Source organism: Caretta caretta, chromosome 25 (genome assembly GCF_965140235.1).
Source record: "Caretta caretta isolate rCarCar2 chromosome 25, rCarCar1.hap1, whole genome shotgun sequence".
In the NCBI taxonomy this organism is placed as follows: domain Eukaryota; kingdom Metazoa; phylum Chordata; order Testudines; family Cheloniidae; genus Caretta; species Caretta caretta.
Genome location: NC_134230.1, coordinates 19,907,542 through 19,931,341, shown reverse-complemented (window position 1 = coordinate 19,931,341; position 23,800 = coordinate 19,907,542). Strand labels below are relative to the sequence as shown.

Genomic DNA, 23,800 nt, shown 5'->3' with positions numbered 1-23,800 from the left:
TGCACCCATCATTTCTGCGCTCCTGCTGGTGGCCGCGCTGCCTTCAGAGCTGGGCTCCCAGCCAGCAGCCGCTGCTCTCCAGCTGCCCAGCTCAGAAGGCAGCACGGCCACCAGCAGCAGCACAGAAGTAAGGGTAGCAGTACCGCAACCCCCCTACAATAACCTTGCAACACCCCCCTACACACTCCTTTTTGGGTCAGGATCCCTACAATTACAACACCCTGAAATTTCAGATTTAAATAGCTGAAATCATGAAATTTACAATTTTTAAAATCCTATGACTGTGAAATTGACCAAAATGGACAATGAATTTGATAGGGTCCTACCTACTGTATGCAGTATCATCGCAGCCATATCAGCCCAATAAAAGATGTAACCTCACCTACTTTGTCCACATAAACTGAGTAATTCAATGACACAGCAATTTAATTAAATCAACCAGTATTCATAAGTTGCCCGTAAATAGATTCCCCAAATCATCACATTTATTTTATTTTAACTTTCTCTGTTAACTGTTTGGGTTCATTCAGTGGATATGACACCGTTACAAGGTGCTGCACTGACAGTCCTGGAGAGCCCTCTTTTCACAGCAGGCACAGTAGGGGCAGCAGCCACAGAAGCTTCACAAATGCGGCTCTGTCCTATGTGGAGGGACCCCCTCTAGGAGTTAAAGTGTGCCCTTTGCTGTGGCTTTTCTACTGAGATGGCCAACAGAGGGGCTGATTAGTCCCATATATGAGGGGGTTTGACCACCATGAAATGCATCCAGGGGTTAGAAATACATTGTCCTGGATCAAGAAAAGGAGTACTTGTGGCACCTTAGAGACTAACAAATTTATTTGAGCATAAGCTTTCGTGAGCTACAGCTCAGCTCACGAAAGCTTATGCTCAAATAAATTTGTTAGTCTCTAAGGTGCCACAAGTACTCCTTTTCTTTTTGCGAATAGAGACTAACACGGCTGCTACTCTGAAACCTGTCCTGGATCAGTAATAGATCAAAGCTGCTGTGTGGTACTCAACAGCTCGAAGCTATCTCAAAATCCACTGTTGCTCAGCTTGCATTTAAAAAACCATAAAACAAACAAAAACCACATTATGTTTCTACAAAAAGAAAAGGAGTACTTGTGGCACCTTAGAGACTAACAAATTTATTTGAGCATAAGCTTTCGTGAGCTACAGCTCACTTCATCTCAATGCATCCGATGAAGTAAGCTGTAGCTGACGAAAGCTTATGCTCAAATAAATTTGTTAGTCTCTAAGGTGCCACAAGTCCTCCTTTTCTTTTTGCAGATACAGAATAACACGACTGCTACTCTAAAACTTGTCATTATGTTTCTAGGCTTTATAAAGAAAATGTTTAAAATATGACTTCACAGCACCAATGCAGTAATGTGTGTCTGAATCCGCACGCAGCAGGAAACAATAGTGCTGTCAGACAGTACTGTGATGAGGAGAGTATGAAACTTAGCTAGATTAGATAGGTTTCAGAGTAACAGCCGTGTTAGTCTGTATTCGCAAAAAGAAAAGGAGTACTTGTGGCACCTTAGAGACTAACCAATTTATTTGAGCATGAGCTTTCGTGAGCTACAGCTCACTTCATCACGAAAGCTCATGCTCAAATAAATTGGTTAGTCTCTAAGTACTCCTTTTCTTTTTTCTAGATTAGATAAGTATTCATCTGAACAGGGTTTTTAAATCTGAAACCTAAAGGTGATGAGTAGGTTGATGAACAACTAGATAGAAGATTCCTAATGTTTATTTGTGGTGCTGCACAAATCTTTCACCTGATGATTACCTGTTCTGTTCATTCTCTCTTAAGCACCTGGCATGGGCCTCTGTCAGAAGACAGGATACTGGGCTAGATGGACCTTTGGTCTTACCCAGCATGACCATTGTTACGTTCTTCCCTGCAGACATGGCTACAGAGAGAGAGACCCTGCTTAAGGCAGCATACCCTGAGGTCCAAGCCTTCTGTCAGAAGCACAGTTTAATGTTTGAAGTAAGTCATTTGCTGTAGTACAGATTATTGCTGATGCTTTCTGACCTGGCTGCAGACAATCAAAGTGTGTGAGATGCAGGAAAAAAAGTGATCCATGCCCCACAAATGCTCCCTGATTTCTCAGCCTCCCTAAAGGCTCAGGAGTTTTCAGGAAGAGCTATGTTGGCCTCCTAGTTCTTACATTACCTCCTGGCTCCCAGGCTCAACTGGAGAAGTTATTCTATACTTTCTCTACACTGATAAACAACTGTTCTGTGTTCCACCCCAGAGGTAGATGCACTTCAGGAGTATCTGAAATTATCCCAGTCTGTACCATCTGCGCAGAACTTTTGGCATAAAAGAGATCGTTGTAAGGCTGGGGATCATTATTATTATACCCTATAATGCAGTAGCATACAAATATTGTAACAAACATCCCTCAGATTAACAAGTTTCCTTGACTTGAACAAAACTGTATGAGTCACATGCCAGGCTGCCTATGGTTCAAATTCTCAAATTTGTGCCTCCTTACAGATATCCCTGGTAAGAAACTACATGCCTTTCTGCCTCTCCCAAGTTTCTAGTCACTAAGTCACATGGGCCTTGTTGATTTCAGCTTTATCTTTGAAATTAAAGTGATGGGGCAGCTTTGTCCCTCCATATCACTGTCATTTCAAGATGCTGTGCTTTTTTGCTGTTTTGCAGGTAATTGACCTGAGATGGGGTGTTTGCGACATTATAGACACTGATCACATGAGCACACAACTCTGTCTGGAGGAGATTGAATCCTGTCAAAAACTGTCAGTGGGTCCCACTTTTATCGTAAGTACAAAGGGTGCATGCTCAGACCCCACTACCAAGGAAGACATGTGGGGCTGGCCTCACACATCCATAACTTGCTGAGCTCATGTGACGATTCTGGAGTATTTTAGCAACACACAGAGATGATCAGGGTGCTTGTCATTACTTGGGGGAAGAAGGCTTTAGAAGTATTTCATCAGGCAGCAGAAGAGAGAAGTTTCAGCAATTAGGTGGAGTTGGGTCCCCAAAAGTACACACACGGCACATGTCCAGGCCAGCTCTGAACACATGGGCTCTTAAGGGAACGGGGCTAGAGCACTGGAGACAATGGGCTGTGGGAAAGAGGACTGTGTATACTGGAGAAGCAGCCAGAGTTAGGAGTCAGACAGACAGAATAAGAGGTGAATGGGCAGTGCCATCTATCACTCCAAGAGCTCTACCCCCTGCCCAGCACCCCAGGGCCTGGGTGACTTTCACTGGCAAACTAAACAGCCCAGAAAAAACCTTCTCAGGAAAGAATGTGGCAAAGAACCAGAAATATACTACCATGGCAAGGAGTGAGTGTGTCTGTTCCACTGCTTTTCCCCACACATGGGGAGGAACTGGGGCCCCTCTAACTCCTCCTTCCAGGAGTTGAAGGCTGCATGTTATGGCAACCTCTTTCCTGACCTGCTTGCTGTCCTTCCATCAGGCGACCTAGCACTGTGGTGACAGGCACGGTATTAAAGATCTGATCAGAACACAATACTCAGAGCTGTCAGGTCCTGTTTTCTTCAAAGGAGGTGAGCTGGGGCTACAGTATCAGCCACCTGTTCTGGTGCCATACCCACCCTGTTGTTTGGGGTTGGTTAGATTTTAGAAAGAGAGAAGAAAAGATGCTGCTGATAGGACAGAACAAACAGGGAGAGGGCCCTGCCCTAGCAAGAGCCCCATCCTGGTAAGGGCCTGGCCCCAGAGAGGGCCCAGCCCCAGAGAGGGCCCTGCTGTGGCCAGAGCTGTGTGCGAGTAAATAAGTCATTAGGTAGTTGTGTGAAATACATCTGATTTCCCCAAGAGTCTTCTCCATTCAAAGCCAGCCAGGTCTCAGAGAGACAGAGTCAATTAGAACCTTTGCACTGGGCTACTGTGCGTGCCCCAGAGGAGCATGCTCTGCTCTGACTATTCAGATGCTCCCATTAGCTGCTCCACGTTGTATTCCGCAAATGCCTCTAGTGTCAGTCAGGTAATTTCATAACCAACCAGCCATGCCCAGACTGCCTCCCACTAGGGGTCTGGCTCCCCAGACCTCAGCCCAAGGCCCAATCTATTTGTCAGGGCCTCAGACACAGCCAAGCTCCCAGGACCTCAGGCCCAGTCCAGCTCTCAGAGCCACAATCACAACCCAATTTCCCCTCTGAGGCCTTGTCCAGCTTGCAGGCACAAGCCCAGTGCAGCTCTCAGAGCCCCAGACCTTCATTTCTACTTATCCAGGAGAAATGAGTTTCCCGCATTTGCCTAAAAGAAAAGGAGTACTTGTGGCACCTTAGAGACTAACCAATTTATTTGAGCATCAGAGGGTAATGGCTTGTAGAAAGTGGTGTTGGAGAGCTACCGAGCAGCCTCTTGTTCATATTCCGACCTATTCATGATGACAACAGCACCTCCTTTGTCAGCCTTTTTGATTATGATGTCAGAGTTGTTTCTGAGGCTGTGGATGGCATTATGTTTGCCTACAGATGATGATGCTGGTGAGTATTACAGGCTTTTTCTGGTCCCTCTGCTGCAGGGGCTGCTTGGTGATCGCTATGGACACCGGCCCCTCCCCCGACTTATTGAAGAGAAGGAGTTTGAGGCCCTGATTGCACAGCTGACAGGGGACCCCACCGCCACACATCTCCTGACATTTTGGTACTGGAAGGATGAGAACGCCATTCCTTCTGTGTATGTCCTGCAGCCAATTACTGACCACCTGCCCCACTGCCACCCCACTGCCAACCAGGCTCAGCACCAGGAAAATATGGAGGTCTGGAGGAGCGTGGAGAGAGACTTGGCCTCAGCACTGCGCCTGGCAGCCCGGGAAGCAGAGAAACACGGACTCATCAGCCAAGAACAAAGGCATCGCTATGACAAATCAGGTGTGCCCCAACGTGAGACAATGGCCATAGCCAAGCAGGGCTCTCCCCCTGCACCCTGGTTTTGTCTTCTTTGTGGCAATCAGGAGAAGATGGGCCTTTAACTCCATTTTGAGTCACCCCCAGGGCAGGTGGCAGTGTGCTGGCTCACTAGCTGCCCTTGAGGTGCAGAGTGGGTGGGTGGGAGTGTGCTGGGCTGATTTAGGCTGTGGCTTCTCCTCTGCTCTTTGTTGGACCTAAATGTTCTTCACATCTCCCCCCTACTTTTGTAGAGACAGAGTGGGAGATTGAACACGCCCTCTTCAGGACCCAAGAGATTGACTTGGCTGCTTCCATATTCCTCAGAGAGGTTGAGGGCCTTGACAAACACCTGCTGGGAGGGACAAGCATGCAACTGCTGGATACAGAGGAAAATGGCAGCCTGGACAATGAAGCCCAACAGCTGCTCCACAGCCTCAAGGCAAAAATTGCAAACCATTACCCCCAGCATCTCAAAGTGCACACAGTTCCATGGAATGCACACCCTGGGAACCTGCGATACAAGGGGCAAACCAAGTACCTGAGGGAGCTGTGTGAACAGTTCATCACTGCTACCAATCACCAGGTCCTGAGAAGCCTCCGATACCGAGGGAAGAACAGCGAGGAGCCAGAGGGGCTTTTGCAGGAGCTGAGCCACCACATGATGCGGTGCCTGGAGAATTGCAGAGTGTTCTGTGGGAGGCAAGACTTACTGGATAACATTCTACAAAGCATCAGACAGAATGATGACCACGTCCACACACCCCTCATTCTCTATGGGCCTCCAGGCTGTGGAAAGACAGCTCTGATGTGCAAACTGTCTGAGCAGGTGCGAACTCTCCTGGGGCAGGAGACTGTGGTGGTAATTCGCCAGCTGGGGACATCCCAGCTCAGCTCTGCAATCCACAGCCTGCTGAGGGATATTTGTTTCCAGGTGTGTTTAGCATTTGGTTTGCCACCTCTTCCTGTACAGGTAACACAGGCTTGCAGTGATTTAATCCTGTTCTTTCACAACCTCCTCCTCACTGTCTCTCACTTTGGTGTACAGTCACTGGTGCTGTTCTTTGACTCTGTGGACCAGCTAATCCCTGCTGATGGTGCCCACAGACTATACTGGCTGCCAAAAGACTGCCCCTCAAAGGTTCACATTGTTGTCTCCACTTCCACAGCAGAGCATGGGATTCTGGAAACTCTCCAAGAGGCCATGCCTGAGCCCGAGGCCTACTTTGAAGTGGGTCCATTATCCAGAGAGGAAGGTGGGAAGATGTTGGAGGTGCTACTGGCATCAGTGAGACGGAAGCTGAGCCCAGCTCAGCAGATTGTTTTCCAGCACAGCTTCCTTGAGGGTGGGCACCCCCTGCTATTCAAGCTGGCCTTCAATGAGGCCAGGAGATGGGCATCCTACACTCTGCCTTCAGCACTGATGATTGCTACCACAGCCCAAGAAGCCATGCACCATCTATGCGGGAGACTGGAAAAGCTGCATGGCACAGTCCTGGTGACAAACATGCTGGGGTATATTGCCTCCTCACGGTAAGTGCTGCCATATCCCCTTTCGGAGCACCCTGCACCATCTGACTGCTCCTTTTGTCTGGGTGAATTTCAATGGCTAAACATAGCTCCAGGCAACAGCAGCTCTTGGCTTCTGCAGCCTGTGAATGTCTTTACATGAGCATTTGGAAAGCACAAGCTCCTTTCTCTTACCTGCCATACTGCCTAGTCTGATCTATGGGTAATTGATCTCCTGTGCTCCTCCAGGCTTTGAGCTCTTAGCTAAGGCTGCCTAGTGGAGATTGGGGTGGGTGAACATGTTGTGCATCTCTTTCTTGCCCAGAGCTGGAGTCCCTGTGAACAGCAGCTAGGTGGGTTTCCTGGTGGATGGTGGTTTGGGGCCAGCTGGAGAGTGAAGATGAGAGAAAGAGAGAGAGTGTGTGTGTGTGTGTGTGCAAGGAGTAAAGATACTACTCACCCTCCCACTTTGGAGGCCAATGCACACTGTTGGGGGGGAGAAGACTAATCTCCCCCACTCTGTCATTCCCAATCAGGAATGGGCTATCAGATGCAGAGATGAAGGACATCTTGTCCCTTGATGATGAGGTTCTCTCTGAGATTTACCAGCATGGCTCTCCTCCATGTAAAACCATCCTGCGCTTTCCTCCTCTGCTGTGGGCACGACTGCGCCGTGACATTGGAGAGTGCTTGGCAGAGAGGCAGGCAGACGGCTTTGCGCTTCTTGGCCTTGCTCACAGGTACAGCAGGGACACAGGATGAGGAGGGCTGGACAGCAGGGCTGAGCCTAAGCAGGATCCTCACACAGCCAGTACTGGGACATAAACTCCTGTGTGGGGGATGTCCCAGTACTGGCTGTGTGAGGATCCTGCTTAGGTTCAGCCCTGCTGTCCATTCCCATCATTGTTGATAGAGGCTCATGGGAACCCCATCCTCTGGATCCCCATCTCAGTGTCTCTGCTATTTCTTTCCTCTCCCAGAGAATTTACTGAAGTGGTGCAGAATCGTTATCTACCAGCCCAAGACAAAACCAAGCGTCACTTGCTCCTGGCAGATTTCTTCAGGGGGACTTGGAGTTGGGGCATGAAGAAGTCCCTGAAACTGCCACTTCTTGGCAAATCGCTGAATGCTGACAGGAAGGTGAGGCACCTCAGCAAGCATTCTTGGTATTTTCAGGCTCTGGACCAAGAGGCCTGGGCCCTCACACTGCAGGGCAGGGAGTGGGATCAGAGGGCATTGGGAATTAGGGCAGATTATTTCTGCGTGGCTTTTGTTTTATCTACATCACTTTGTCCATCGCTGGTAACCCCACTTGACAGGGAATTGGCCTGTATCAACTTGCCTGCTGGCTCTGCTGTGACCAGTTGCAATATTGCTGCAGGTAGCATGTCCCTCAGGCAGTGGTCTGGAAGGGCTAGATATCACACCAGGAGTTGAAATCCAAATACTACAGCACTGGAGGCATTAGTGAAATTAATCCATTACCTGCATCTCACCTGGGTTCTCCTTGGTCACCTCCTGTTTCTCCCTTTACCAGGTAGCACCTCAGCCACTCTGGTTCTCTGATACCGTTGCAAATCGGAGGAAGCTAAGCGAACTGCCTTTTCACTTACTCAACGCTGGGAGAATTGAGGAGCTAAAGCAAGATGTGCTGGGTAAGGGCCAGGGACAACGTTCAACAGGGAATGTGCTTCATTCCTGCAGCTGCATGCAAGGGAGGTGCAGAATCACAATGCATGTAACATTTCTATATTGAAAGCACTGGGAGCTGCCAAACTGAGCATCAACAGCCAAACTGAGAGGGAAACCTGTGAAAGAGAAAAATACACTGTCCTCACAAACTGTTACCCCAGACACTTCAGAGTCCTCATCATCCACACTCCAGTCACTGAGAGAAATAAAAATCCATGCTCCCACTCTTCCCAAGGCTCAGGAGGAGACATTTTAAAACAGTACATTAAAAAACTATTCACCCACTCAAAAAAGGGCTAAAAAAGGAACCACAACAATGACAGCCCCCAGTCTCCCCAGAGAGTGGCCTCAGACCCTCCCCAAGAGTAGCCTCCTCACCATCACCAGAAGCATGACCCCCAGTCCTCTGGGCTGTATGGTTCCTCCTTGTGCCCAATGTTCTCTGCTCTGATGGTCAGTACTCTTTTCTGCAGGGAATATGAACTGGATCACCTGTAAAATCATTGCCACTGGAATTCAGGGCATTGCCAATGACTTTGCCATGTGCAATGAGCATATTAACTGCCCAGAGCTACGTCTTATGCAAGAAACCCTTCTCCTTTTGAAACCAGCACTTGACTATATAGATGGTGGTGTAGGTAAGAGCCACTTCTGGTCCATGTTTGAACTGCAGTTGGGCATGGGCAGATCTGTTATGGGAAAGTTGAAATATTTGCTCCTTAGAAGAAGTTTCTTCCTGGGCAATTACAACTAAAAATGAAATTCTTCCGTAGGTATCTCCAGACCTCTGGGGAGGAACCCGCAATTTTCTTTTTGGAACGTTGTTAGCTTTCATCAACAGACATCTTGTTTATTAGATCAGAGCAGTTCACCCAACCCAGAGGGTCCTTCCCTTCACACTCCCTTCACTATCAGCATCTACTAGCCACCTGAAACACCTGGCAGCATTACCATTAATTAAAGGGATAAATTCACAATTCCCACCCCCCTCCCAATGAAAATTCTCCAATACCCAGTTAAATCTATCCAAGTTTTTATACTGCACCCATCCCTGCAGTATCTGAGTACCTAGCCAGGGAAGGGCAAACTCACACCTGTTCATTCTAAACTGGTAGTCTGCACTGTATTGCATATTGAATGATTGCAATGGCCTCTCACAGCCCTTTTAAAATTATTTTTGTCTTTTCCTTCTTAGGAGTGAGTATTATATACACTGAGGTGCTGGCCAGGCTGCATTTTTTCATGCTTTCCTATCCTGGTCTAATTGGAAAGCTGTGCCAGCAGTGTCTGAGCTGGCTCAATGTCTGTCCCCATCCTGTTCTTGTCCCACTGTGTGGATTCCTCCAGCCACCTGGTGGGCCTCTTAAGATGACAATCACTGGATTTCTAAAAGGTAAGGCCTTTTCTCAGGGCATCAAGATTCCTGAGACCAGACGCATAGGAGCTATGTGTGAGGAGATAGCACTATCTCTCAGCTCTCTTCCTGCTCTCTTTTGTCCCACAGCGTCTCTGACATTTGCTATTTTGTGCTTGGGAAATGCGGAGGGATTTCCATGGGCCTCCTAGGGATTTTCAGATAGTTGGGTTACTTTACTGACTGGTGATTCTCTGTGACCCAACTGGCAGGATGGTGCATATTACTAACACCAGGGCACATGAAGGGAGCCTGGAATGTGCTGCAAGCAACTCTGAGTGGCATTAAAGTTCAGACTAGCTTGTAACATGAACAATTGATGTTGGGTGTCTGGTCCCTGACCTGTTTCTGAATGTGGGGATCAGCAAGGGCCTCATTCCCCAGGTAGGGGACTAATATTGTTGTAAATATTGGATATTGTGCCTCCCTTTGTAGGCAGAGGTGAGTATTGCACGACATAGGGCACTTATCCAAGATCTCCTTTGCAGGACATTCCAGTATGCTTATGATACTGTGAGGCTTACTCATATTTGGTTTAATTGTTTCTATTTATTAATCTCACTTAGTGATTTCTTAATAATTGGCATAGTGCAGTAATGCACCAGCTCACTACAGTCATGGAGGTGTATTAGCCTAGGCACAAAATCTACTCACTCATCCCTTACCAAGATGAAGATGATAAAGCTCATTATAGTATGCTTGCCTGATTACTCTTGGGGGGAATTCTGAGGGAATTCAAAAAAAGAACTAGATAAGCTCACGGAGGATAGGTCCATCAATGACTCTTAGCCAGGATAGGCAGGGATGGTCCCTAGCCTCTGTTTGCCAGAAGCTGGATATGGGCAACAGGGGACGGATCACTTGATGATTACCAGGTCTGTTTATTCCCTCTGGGGCACCTGACATTGGCCACTGTCAGAAGACAGGATACTGGGCTAGATGGACCTTTGCTCTGACCCAGTATGGCCGTTCTTATGCAGAACTTTGCTTTCCTTTCCCCCTACATAAATGGGCTGCAGTGCTGCTGGCCGCCACTAGGGGCCGCTGGACCCAGCAGAGCCCAGATCACACATAGAGGACATTGGGGCGGGGCAGGGTGGGGCGGAGGTGGGGGCAGGGAGGGAGCTAAAGGGTTCCTGACAGCTGCAGTTCCCAGCATGCCTTGAGGGAAGGAGAGGGCTGCATGCAGGAAACTTCATGCAAGCCTGGGACAGAGCATCAGGCTCTTTCTCCCTCTGGATCCCTGGGCTCCAAGGGAGGCAGGTGTCTTGGCTGGGGGGGCAACGGCTGGGCTCTGGGGGGAAAGGAGGCAGGTATCTGGGCAAGAGGGGGGCCCTGCGGCTGGGCTCTGTGGGGAGGAGGTGCAGGTATCTGGGCTAGGGGGAACCCGTGGCTGGGCTGGGAGTGGAGGGGGTTTGGTTGTATTGGCTGGGGGGGGCCACACAGCTGGGCTCTGGGGGGGGAGGGTTGTGGGAATCTCTCCCCCTCCCCACCGCTGGGCTCTGTGGGGGGGGGGAAGGAAGGGGGCAGAGAAACAGGAACTGGGTTGTCATAGTGGTTTGAGCAGGGGGTTGGACAAGATGACCTCCTGAGGTCTCTTCCAACGCTAATCTTCTATGATCCTATGATTAACTCTCTACTCCTGGTAGAATTCGTGTGTGTGTGTCTGTATTGTTACAGACATAGTTGCTGACAGGTATTTTGAAATACATTACAAAAATAACTGAAACTGGCATGATTATGTAGTGTTATTTTGACAAACAACATTTGCAGAATTTTGAAATATTATGTGCAGAATTTTTATTTTTTTGGTGCAGAATGCTCCCCGGAGTACCCAATAAAGAAAATGAATGTCCCTGTAGAAGTAGAATTTTGCTAGGCTGCATTAATGTATATATTATGGGATGGGACAGTTTCTGTATTTCCTCTGCCTGTAACACAAAGGAATTGTAAGGGTCCATCTGCTGATTTCACCTTTCATGCTGAATTTAGCAACGGTTCTGTTTTTGACTGCTTTTACTGCACCAAGGGAGAGATACCACTCAACGGTATTCACAATATAAACAAACACAGATCCACAAATGTCTGAGGGAATCTAATCTAGCTTGGTTGGTCTCTTGTCACATAACACACACAAGGTCAGTAAGAGATCTGCTGCTATCACAGGTGGGAAAGGATACATAAGAACAGCCATGATGGGTCAGACCAAAGGTCCATCTAGCCCAGTATCCTGTCTTCCAACAATGGCCAATGCCAGGTGCGCCAGAGGGAATGAACAGAACAGGTAGTCATCAAGTGATCCATCCTCTATCTCCCATTCCCAGTTTCTGGCAAACAGAGACTAGGGACACCATCCCTGTCCATCCTGGCTAATAGCCATTGATGGACCTATCCTCCATGAACTTATCTAGTTCTCTAGTTGTATCCTCTCTGCCTACTGTGTCTGCAGACTCTCCTTCCATGTATGTCTAATTACAGGTGTGACAGTGCTGGAGCTCAGTTCTGATCACAGAGTGCTGGTGGCAGGATCTCAGGATGGCACGATGGTTGTGTGGATCATGGAGGATATTGAGGTGATGCACACCTTGACTGGGCACTCTGGTGAGCCTTTTAAAGGGAGCATGGTTGTACTATACCAGGGGTCCTCAAACTTCATTGCACTGCGACTTCCTTCTGACAACAAAAATTATGACATGACCCCAGGAGGCAGGACTGAAGCCTGAGCCCACCCAAGCTCTGCCACTCTGGGTGGGGTAGGGGGTCAAAGCCAAAGCCTGAGCCCCACTGGCCTGGGCAGGAGGGGCCAAAGCCAAAGGTCTTCAGCCCCAGGCAGGGTGCTTGTACCTTGAGCCCCAAACCCCAGGGTGGAAGCCCTCGGGCTTTGGCCCAGGGTGGTGGAGCTCAGGCTTTGGCCCTGGGCCCCAGCAAATCTAAACCACTTTGGGGTCCCAACCTAAGTTCCCTCTAAGCTGTGCAGCTGCGCACCTGCCTATTAAGCCCCACTCAGGGGCTCAGGACTGCAGTGGAGAGAGCCGCCCCTTCCCACCAGTCCCAGCATGGACTTGCCCTGGACTTGCCGCGGCCGGGGGAGAGGAGCCCCTCGCTTGGCCCAGGCCAATCTCACCAGAGCTGCTGCAGCTAGGGAGAGATGCCTCTCCCCCGGCCCCGAGCTGCTGCTGCTGCAAGAGAGGGCTGGGGGGAGTCCTCTCCCCCTACCGCAGCCCCGGGGCAGCCTGCACCCCAACCCCTCATCCCGGCCCCACCCCAGAGTCCACATCCTCCCACACCCCAACCCTCTGTCCCAGCCCTGAGCCCCCTCCTGCACCCCAAATCCCTCATCCCCAGCCCCACCCTAGAGCCCGCACACCCAGCCAGAGCCCTCATTCCCTCCCCCACCCCTGCCACATGAATTTTGTTATGTGCACCAATATGAAGGTGATGTGTCACACATCAACTTCATATTGGTGCACATAACAAAATTCATTCCGCACATGGAGGTAAAAAATTAGAGGGAACACTGGTCCCGACCCAGAGTTTGAGAACTGCTGTACTATACAGACAGCTTCTGTGTGGTAGCAACACCCAGACCTCGAAGCTGTCAGCTGCACCAACTGTATTTTATGGCCAAACAGTCCTGTTCTATGCACCATCCCTTAAACAGATCAAGGGATTGCCCATAATTAAAGTGATTTTAGAATGTGATAACTGAGAGCCATTTAATGGATTAAAACTGCCCCCTCTAATGTTGCTGTAGAATGCAATTAACTCCCCAGTTGACCCTCACTGGAGAATTTTTCTCACGGCCTTACAAGGGCATTGACTGTTTGCATCCCCTCCTTCCTGAGCTATAAACACAGCAGGTGTTTCACAGCTGATGGTAATCTGGGCACTCTTCCAATTGCTGGAAGTGTGCAAGGTCCCCTGTTTTGCTAATGCTTCTCACTGCTGTTTTGTAGCTGAGGTGAGATGTGTGAAAGTGTTTGGAAAAGGTACTTCCGCTGTCTCAGCTGCCATGGATTACACTCTACGCATCTGGAATTTAGTCTCTGGCAGACAGAAGTTTTCCATTCAAGACACTCACTCTGGAGACCAGCATCTATATCAGCTTCATGTGGATGAAAGGAACAGGATTGTGTATTCAGCATCAGGTGCAAAGGTATGGAACTGGAAGCCATCCCATAATGTGAAGTGCACAGAGAAGACAAGAGTCTGAGGAGAAGCCACAAGAAGTTACAATCAGGGAATCATGGAGCATAGAGATGGAAACAGGGGTGCAAGAATTGGTCCTGCTTCGAGCAGGGGGTTGGACTAGATGACCTTCTGGGGTCCCTTCCAACCCTTATATTCTATGATTCTAAGAACTAGGGGTGCCGGAGGTGTAGCAGCACCCCTGGCTTTAAGTGGTTTCCATCATATACAGGGTTTACAGCTTTGTTCAATGATTTTCAGCACCCCCACTATAAAAATTGTTCCAACACCACTGGATGGAAAAGCCTACTGGGTCCTATCCACTCCAAAATCCTGGGGCCAATGCAGAATATCTCAGGTGGACATTTTCTCGTGCTTTGTCCAGTCTACTTTTCAAAGTCCTAAATGATGGGCCTCCCATGCCTTCCCTTCCACTGGCTAGCACAGTGATTCCCGTCTTCAGCAACCATTCAAGGAACTGAAGAAAAAAAATTGGTTGTTTGGAGCTTGGATAAAATGCAAGGCCTGATCTACATTTTAGAATGAGCTCAACCTAGCTATGTCACACAGGGATGTGAAAAATGTCATGCCCTGAGTGTCATGGTTAGGTCGACCTAACCCCCAGTGTAACTGCAGCTAGGTCGACAAAAGGATTCTGATACTGATTCAAACTGGGTTTTGTAGAAACAACAGACAAAGAAAGGGCTTTTGATATAAAAAGGCTGAGTTTAAACTAACTCTGGGCCTTCTATCTAATCCAGCAAGTGGACAAGACCTTCTGTCCAAAGGGCGGGGGGCGGGGGCAACCCTTGCACAAGGATTAGAAGGACTTTTACCTACTAGGGCCCCATAAAACTGATGGGTGACTGCTGGTAAGCTTTTAGCATGCATATAAGAACTTTTATTGTTTTTGTTTTCTCTATAATGCTTTCACCTTAAGAATAAATGCTTAGAAAGAGCCGTGTGGTAACTTGTAACTGCTGGCAATGCACTGTTCATAGCCCTTAGAGAGAATGCAAAGCACAGGGACTGGCCTTTAGGTAGACTGGCTTACTAGGCATATCAAAGTGTAAGGCAGGGAGCTATACACCCTTAAAAAACGCCAGTCCGAAGGCTACACAGAGACAGGTGATACCAGGAGACCTGGCTGTGACCACAGAGGGGGGACACAGGTGCAGTTACTCCAAGATTGTGATAGGAAGAACCATGTGAAAGTTCTGCCAAGGAATCTTGTTGGTTTTGTAAAATATTTTGAGATCCTTGGAGTGTGAAATTTGGGAAGTTAAGTCAGCATCTAAACTCCAGAATCAATATATGTGCAAATGTTGCACAAAAAGATCTCCAGCAAAGGTCACCTGCCAATCCTTCTTTTTACTAGGTTAATGCCTGGCACCTGGAAACAGCGGAACATATTTTCCAGATTTCTGGTGAGGCCCCAGATGCGTGGCTGTGCACTGAAGTGTTTGAACCAAGGCAGGTGGTTTTGACTGTGTCTGAAGGAGGAATGCTGAGTCTGTGGGACAGCAGCACGGGAGAGCTCCAGTCTAAGCACCAGCTATCAGGGATACAGGAAGAAGCACCAACTTGCAGCATTCTGATCCAGAAGCAAGGAAAGATGATAGTAGGATTTAGCAGGGGTTCCCTCTCCATGGTGCGTCTCTCTGATTAGCTAGCTATAACATTTCAGGGATTTAAATCTATGAAATGCTGGCTTTGTGGGGATTCTGGATTCTCTCGTCTCAGTTTCACTTCGCTCTGTGCTGGTGCCTGCATCTTTGATAGGCTTTTGTCATCATACAGATTCTCTGATAGGTTTTCACACTTCCATGGTTTCTAGGAGTTTCTAAGACAGTCAATTTGACATGCTCTAGCATGATGTTCTTTCTTCACTTGCTCATCCATCAGCAGCAGTGTGATTGTAAGATCCAAGTGCTGTAAAGCTAGGTTCTGTTCCTGACTCTGGCACAAATGTGCTATGTGACTGAGCAAATAATTTCCCCTTTCTGTGCTTCAATTTGGCCATGTGTAATATGAAGAAAATACACCTCACTGGGGTGTTTTCTGTTCATAAAGCGCATTGAGCTCCTTGGATAGAAGGTGCTAGACATGGGTAGAATATTATTAGCAATAAAAGTGTGCAGGGGAGGAGAAAGATTTTGCACCAAGGTCTCCCTAGTAAACTGCCACTAAGGTCCAGTGAAATGAGCCAAAGTACAGTTCCAGGCACCACTCAGCCTTGTGCTGAGCTAGGTAATACGGTGGGTCTCCAAAGGACTTTCTTCTCCTCATGATGAAGAAAACATGCTCCCTATACCTGCAGACCTCGTGCTGTGTATACCAGTACACATGGGAGCTGTACAGCACTGAGAGGCCAAACTAAATTCTATTCACCTTAGTTTCTATCCTCCTATTATCTTCCCTCTAACCTGAGAGAGGCAGCTTAACCACCACAGTGCTGTGTCTGACTGTACCTTCTCTTTCTGCAGATCTTCTCTGATGGAAACAGCTTAATGAAGAAACTTCCAGGAAGGGTTCGCTTTCTAGTCGTGTCAGAAGATGAGTCCCTTCTTGCTGCAGGTTTAACTCCAGCCCGATTAACTGGGAAAGATTTCAGCAGATTTATAAAAGATGATGGCAGTAGTCTCTCTAAGTATCATACACCAAGTGTCCCTTAAACAGGGGCCAAGCTGGGGGTCTTTCCCCATTATTAACATGTTCTTATCAATCTAATATGCTCAAAGGGCTGGAAAGCAATGGGGTGAAATTCATCCTGTGCAGAGAGCCCGCACATGGTCTATGCACCACATACGTCCTATAATGAGAAAGTAAGTGGGACTTATGTGATGCACAGGACTTGTGTCAGGCCTCTGGCTGGGGAGAATTTCAGTCTTTTGGTTTCTGAGCAGGTCTCAATGTGCAACTTCAATGGCATGCTGGGACCAACAGATTATGAACATGGATGGAGATATGTAACATTCTAGAGCCCCTGAATGCTCGTTGGGTGCATCTGGCCTTGTCTGCACTATATCATCCTGAGTGCTTTCAAGAGCTCCTCCCCAGATCAATAAATCAGAAACTAACATTCCATTCTAAGGAGCCACAAGTACTCCTTTTCTTTTAACATTCCATTGTTTTAGGCTTTGGGGTGTATGTGCGAGTGTTCCTGGCCAACTCAAAGGGATTCCACAGGTTCATGGCAGAAGACCTGGAACATGAGTGTGTGGTGCACTCAGCTGTTTTCTCTCCTGACAACAGCATCATTGTCACATGCTCTCAGGGTGAATCTATCCAGGTAAGAGGGGAAGCTTTCCCATCAGAAATTCCTCCTGCAGACCCAGCTCACACTGTATGCTGGATCTAGTAAGGTGCTGAGCAGGGTCCCTAACCACCTGCCTTGTGGATGCATTTGTGGTGTTTCTGTTGTTGTCCTATCTGAATGTCTTTCTCTTCTCTCTTTTCTAGTTCTAGTAGTGTGTGGCTCTCACTCTGCTCTCCTGTTAATTCTTTTTCTGACACTGAAAAGTGAGTGACAGTGCTATATAAATTCAGAGAGAAAAAGGCCAGGGAGAGCTTATAACCAGAGTATTAAGGGATATTATTTTAAAAATCATTAAAATTCCAAGACCCCAGAAACTACCCTCTCCTCCAACAGTGAGAGTGAAGCAGCCCAAAGGGAATATTCTGTACCTGAGACAACATTTCTTTCCAAGAGGCTAAGACCTGGTGCCACCCAATTGAGGTCAGCAGGATCTCATGAAGTATCATTCAGAGCAGAGAGATCATATGGGCAGAACACCTCAAGGTGCTTTATAAAAGTTTACTTAAGAGAAGGTTTGTGTGTTTATTAACTGAACAGAAATGCTTCTAAGATATTGTCACTTTTGGAACATTTCCCATCTCTCTCCACTCTGTGTATGACATACTTGATTTCTCTTCTTTGTTTCTTGTTTTATGAGACTGTTTCTTGTATCATTACTTTGACTTTGTTTTCATAAATTTTTACTTTGATTGTTCTACTCCCACCTTAGTAGGGTATGGGAAAGAGGAAAAGGTAGATTATTTAGTGATTTTATGTTTTCTTACTATTTTGACTGAATGCCACTATGTTTTTTTCTAATTCTTCCCAGGTGTGGAGTTTATCAGAGCAGGGTTTGCTGATAGACACTTTGGATGGCATGGGAACACCAGTGACTCTCTTAGCCCTATGTGGCCACACATTGGTATCTGCCTCCCATATTGCACCATATCTCAAAGTTTGGGACCTCACTTATGATCGTAAGCACAAAACCTTAGCACCAGTCCCAGATCGCACAGGGTGCACTGCAATGTCCCATGATGGGAACTATGTCTACTTCCCTCAAGCCGGACAGAGACATCAAGTCATCATCTGGGACTCCACTAAAGGTGAATGACAATCTATAAAACACTGTAAAGAATTAAAACTTGGCATAGCATGGGAATCAAAATGATTCCAAAAAAATGAATAATCGATCTGACAGAGCCAGGTCTTGTTGGTCTTCCAGGCATGCTGCAAGGACTCTCTGTTCCTTCACACTGCATCAGAAGGAATGGGTTGAGCAGAGAGGGACTGTAAATTTAGGAATTATTTTAATCTCTTTTCTTTAAGAAATTTTCTTTTCTTTTTTTTGGTCTAGATAATTATCATGACATATGGGAAAACCCAAAAGACTAGAGCTGGAGCAGGGAGAACCTCATTGAAACCTCTTCTCTGTTGCAGGTGCAGAGTGTGACACACTGGACACCTCTGCCCAAGTGAGATGTCTAGAGGTGGCTGAGCAGAGGAAGCTCCTTTTCGCTGGGCTGATGTCTGGAACGGTCCTTGTGTTTCCACTTAATTCCAGGCAGGATGTGGTGTGCATCCCACCCCCAAAGTCACAGAAACCAATCAACCACATGGCACTCAACAGGCAGGAAGAGCAGCTAGCTATAGCATGTGACGACTTAGTTCTTGTGCTGGATGTTAGCCCTGGAGAGCCATGCCCTGTGATTGACAAGCCCATTTATACCTTTTATACTCAGATCCCTGCTGCTGTGATTTCCAGTGTGGCTGTCCTTGCAAACTACCGGGTCCTCTATGGCATGTCAAGTGGGGACTTGTTCCTTTACGACTGCCCTCATTCCAAAGTGTTTCCTTTGGAAATGCACAGATGCAAAGTCACCTGCTTAGAAACCAGCCATGGAGAGCAATGGGCACTAAGTGGCTCTGAAGATTCTCTGCAGTGTCTCTGGGACTTGGAGCTCTGCCAGTGGGAACATGAAATGTGTTATTATAAGGTACTGCCCTGGTGGGTAGAGATAGGGACATAGCATTGTGAGTCACTTATTTCAATGAGCTAATAATGCATCTGAAAAGCCAATACAGTAGAAAAACTAGTTCACAGGAAACCAAATTTTCATAAAGGAGGACATCTAAATCCTGTGTCTGGCAGTTCAGTTGGCAGCTTGGTACCCATTTTATGCCCTGAAATGCCAATTTGTACATATCCAGGATTTTGATGCCGTATTCAGAGACACTGTCAGTGCACAGTCACGAGCTAATGTGCTTAACATCTCTCTGGTCCAGAGCCTGCTCACCACACTTACTTTCTTGGCATCAGCTGGAGGACTTGCTGTAAAGAGTGCAGGATTTTACTCAATGAATAAGCAAAAGCAACACAGAGTAAACAGGCCAGGAGTAGTGAAGGCAAGTAAAGAAAAAAAAAAAAGAGGGAAGAGCTTGAGTTGATATTTTTAGCTTTTCGCTTGCGCCTGATAGACCTCAGACTTCACCTGATGATGTACCATGGAGTCAGACTGCGTCCAATCCCTGTCACTTGTAGATTAATTAGGTTCCTGAGAGATCACAGTGGCCCTCCTCCTTTCTGCACAGCTGTAGATTGTTTTACAAGCACAGGAGTTTGTATTGTGGCATTTTGTGCCCCTATCAGGATCACTCTGCCTTATGACGGAAATCCTGGTTTAATTAGATTTTTATCCCAATTCTCACAACTGCTGAGTAGCCACTAAATTGCATATGGCTTCCTAGTCTCAACCTGCATTTAACAAGATACTTATGGTCTAATTCAAACCTTTATCCATTTTTAGCAGACTTCCTTCTTGAAAGGTATTCAGTGCGCTTGCTTCTCGAAAGATGATAAGTACTTGTACACTGGGTCATTCGATCACTCCATTACAGTTTGGGATGTTTTAAGTGGTGAGTAATTCTGGATTTATAGCAAATATAAGGCAGGCTGTACACCTTATTGCCTTTATTAAACAGAGATCCAATGGCCGTGATGTGGTGCAAAGGGAAACAGTTTTCACTTAGCAGTTTGGATGAGAGACTTCCTTGACTGCATGTTTGAACAGAAAACTTGGGATCCATCTCCTGGCTAAAGCAGTTAATTGACAGGCACAGATGGATACAAGGGGTTACAATTATGTGTGGAGGAACACTGACACCTTCCCCCTCACCCCCAAATATCTGTGTTCCACAACGGCCTGACCTGATACCTCTATCTTTTGTGACATCACAATAGGATGTACCATCCCAGAGGCCAAACAGTGGTTCTTTTGGGAGTGACATTATTACATTGACCAGCCACCATTATCTGTGGCTATAGTTTCCTTCTCAGATGTACAGAGGTGATTAGGGTACTATCTCTTCGAAAGAAGAGAAAGACCTTTGACCTCCTCATACAAGGCTGCCACATGAGTCCATTTTTAGAAGTATCCCGAAAGCCTAAGGCCCAGGAGTACAAAAGCACCAGATTCAGCATAAGAAAGAAAGGGGGGGGGTCTTTTTCCTTGCCACATCTCTGTATCAGATGCTATTTTGTGTGATCACACTCAGTTCAGCGCATTTTGCATAATCATTGTGACTGTCCTGTCCTACATGGCTGTATGACTTGTCAGTCTTTCCCAAAGGATGGTGCTAATCTGAGCAGAGGGATTCCAGCAAAAGGGTTGCACAACTGTGTGTTCTGCACCTCTGGTAGCAGATTTACTGCTTTTTGGTATCTAAATTGATTGTAAACTTACACCATGGTAATAAGAAAATGCTTTCTGGGCAGGAGCCCAGTGGGCCTGTCATAAATATAAAGGGAAGGGTAAACACCTTTAAAATCCCTCCTGGCCAGAGGAAAAGCCCTTTCACCTGTAAAGGGTTAAGAAGCTAGGATAACCTCGCTGGCACCTGACCAAAATGACCATTGAGGAGACAAGATACTTTCAAAGCTGGAGGGGGGAGAAACAAAGGGTCTGGGTCTGTCTGTGTGATGCTTTTGCCAGGGACAGAACAAGAATGGAGTCTTAGAATTTAGTAAGTAATCTAGCTAGATATGCGTTAATTATGATTTCTTTAAATGGCTGAGAAAATAAGCTGTGCTGAATGGAATGGATATTCCTGTCTTTGTGTCTTTTTGTAACTTAAGGTTTTGCCTCGAGGGATTCTCTATGTTTTGAATCTAATTACCCTGTAAGGTATTTACCATCCTGATTTTACAGAGGTGATTCTTTTTCCTTTTTCTGCTATTACAATTCTTCTTGTAAGAAACTGAATGCTTTTTTCAATGTTCTTAAGATCCAAGGGTTTGGGTCTGTAGTCACCTATGCAAATTGGTGAGGATTTTTATCAAACCTTCCCTAGGAAGGGGGGTGCAAGGTTTTGGTGAGGATTTTTGGGGGAAAGATGTTTCCAAATGACTCTTTCCCAATAGTAAACCCTGTAGACGTTTGGTGGTGGCAGCAAAAGTCCAAGGGCAAAAGGTAAAATCGTTTGTACCTTGGGGAAGTTTTAACCTAAGCTGGTAAAAGTAAGCTTAGGAGGTTTTCATGCAGGTCCCCACATCTGTACCCTAGAGTTCAGAGTGGGGTAATAAGAAAATGCTTTCTGGGCAGGAGCCCAGTGGGCCTTTGAGAGATTTTCTATCTCCTTACACACTTGAAGTGTACTCTACCTATTCCTCTTGCATACAGTGAAGACAAAGCATTTGGTCCTGATCAGTTGCAAGTTTTATGGCAGTGTGATAAGGCCTTTACAGGCTTCCCTCACTAAAACCATCAATACAGTTCCAACAGGAAGCTAATGACATTACTGATACAAAATTATTATTATTATTACTATTATTAACATTAACATCATTATTAACATTATTTTTTTTGAGTCCAAATTGTCCTTCTAAATGGTTCCCATTTATGGAAAATGACAAGTCCTTTTCCCATGCTTCAGGGGAATATACTAAGCTGCAAGTCCTTTTGTCCATTCTGACCTTTGTTTCTCCCTTTTGCCTTCTGGGGATCTTCTGCAGGTGCCCTGTTGGCTGTTCAATTTGTGTATGCAACTGCTAGCAGAATCATGCCAACTGCAGATGGGTTCGTTGCAACAACAAGACTCGGCTACATAATTCGTGAGAGGTTCCACTGCCCACAATCCATAAGCTCACAGTATAATCCACTCCAGAACATCAAGGCAACATGTGTAGTAAAATCCAGAAAGAAAGAGGAGGCAAACCCAAGAGAGAAACATGACAGAGGAAAAATCTCCAGAAACCAGAGTCGAACCAATAAACTCTCTCAAAACTGTATGATCATGTAAAACTGGTGAAGTGGTCAAGCAGTTCCAGAAAGATTCTCAGACTATTTACCTGCTGAATATTTTTCATTTGGTTTGCAGCAACCTGGCTCTGGACTAAGAGTGAGATCTTGCCACTTATCCCAGATCAGCTTGTGTTGTTCTCTGAGGTCTTGATCCCATTCCTATTGATTTTCATGATGCAAAATCAAGATTTGATGTTTTTCTAAAAGATATGTTCTAGGAATTATTTTAGGTAAGGTTTATTTACTGTGTTATGCAGGTCAGACCAGATGATCAACATGGTCCCTTCTGGCTTTGGAATCTATAAATCAGGGCCCTAATACTTGTTCATCCTTCTGGTGGTGCCTACCAACTCTTCTGCATAAAAGAACATTTGAGATAACTACTGAGTATGGGTAAGGCCAGGAAAAACTGTCTGGCATGTCTTGACTTGAGAAGCTTTAGATCTATGTATAATAGACGTCCAGAAAAGAGGCATTATCTCTAAAATACCTATGGTATTGGACAAGAACAGAATAAATGATGAAAAGTAAATTTGAATTTTACAACTGTCACTGTTAATTTACAGTTTTATTAGTAACAATGGGAAGGAATATTTTAAGATGCAACTTTACTCCTTAATGTGCACAGCCCACCCATTCCATGTAGATCTGGAAGGGACCTGAAGGGATCATCTAAATCCAGCCCCCCTAAACTGACTAAACTGAATTTGCAAACCAAATTCATCCCTGACAGGTGTTTGGAGGATTTTAAGAACAGGTTAGGCAATGATAGGGATTCCACAACCATTGAAGACTATTCCAGTGCTTTGCTACCGTTACAGTTAGAAAGTTTTCCCTAATATCTAGCATAAATTTTCACTGGTGAAGATTAAGCCCATTATTTCTTATCTTACATTCAGTGAATATGGAGAACAATTGATCGCGGTCCTCTTATAACAGCCCTTAACATATTTAAAGACTTATCCAGCCCCTTTTAGCCTTCTTTTCTCAAGACTAAACATGTCTAGTTTTTTTTTTTTTACCTTCCATCATAGGTCAGGTTTGCTAAACCTTTTATCATTTTTGTTGCTCTCCTCTGGACTCTCTACAACTTGTCCATATTTTTCTTGAAGTATGGCACCCAGAACTGGACACAGTACCGCAACTGAAGCCTCACCAGTGTCAAGTACAGTGGGACAATTATTTCCTGTGTCTTAGATATGATACTCCTGTAAATATACCCTGAAATTATATTAGCCATTGCATCACATTACTGACCCATTCTATCTGTGGTTCCCTGTGGTTCCTTTTCAGCAGTGCTACTGTCTAGTCCGGGGGTTGGTAAACTACAGCCCAGGGGCCACATCTGGCCCTCCAGACATTTTAATCTGGCCCTCGAGCTTCCGCTGAGGAGCAGGGGCCAGGGCTGGCCCCGCTTCAGTCGGGGAGCGGGGTCAGGGGCATGCCTTGCTCTGCCCAGCTCCCAGAAGCAACAGCATGTCGTCGTCCCCG

The 23,800-nt window shown here is 46.5% G+C and overlaps 1 protein-coding gene and 1 long non-coding RNA gene across 4 annotated transcripts in view; one reads left to right on the top strand and one right to left on the bottom strand.

Annotated features, from left to right (window-relative positions):
* Positions 1–23,800, bottom strand: part of LOC142070132 (uncharacterized) — a 50,942-nt gene that overhangs the window by 19,177 nt on the left and 7,965 nt on the right. The gene's annotated exons all lie outside the window — the stretch shown is intronic.
* Positions 1,886–22,493, top strand: NWD1 (NACHT and WD repeat domain containing 1). The gene is made up of 18 exons (XM_075123214.1): positions 1,886–1,999; positions 2,684–2,800; positions 4,545–4,893; positions 5,163–6,441; positions 6,954–7,157; positions 7,398–7,557; positions 7,955–8,072; positions 8,583–8,747; positions 9,305–9,502; positions 12,002–12,124; positions 13,480–13,679; positions 15,090–15,362; positions 16,198–16,288; positions 16,849–17,003; positions 17,839–18,115; positions 18,450–19,006; positions 19,817–19,925; positions 22,021–22,493. Exons 1-18 carry the CDS (start codon positions 1,886–1,888, stop codon positions 22,305–22,307), a joined length of 4,776 nt encoding a protein of 1,591 aa, XP_074979315.1. The 3' UTR covers positions 22,308–22,493.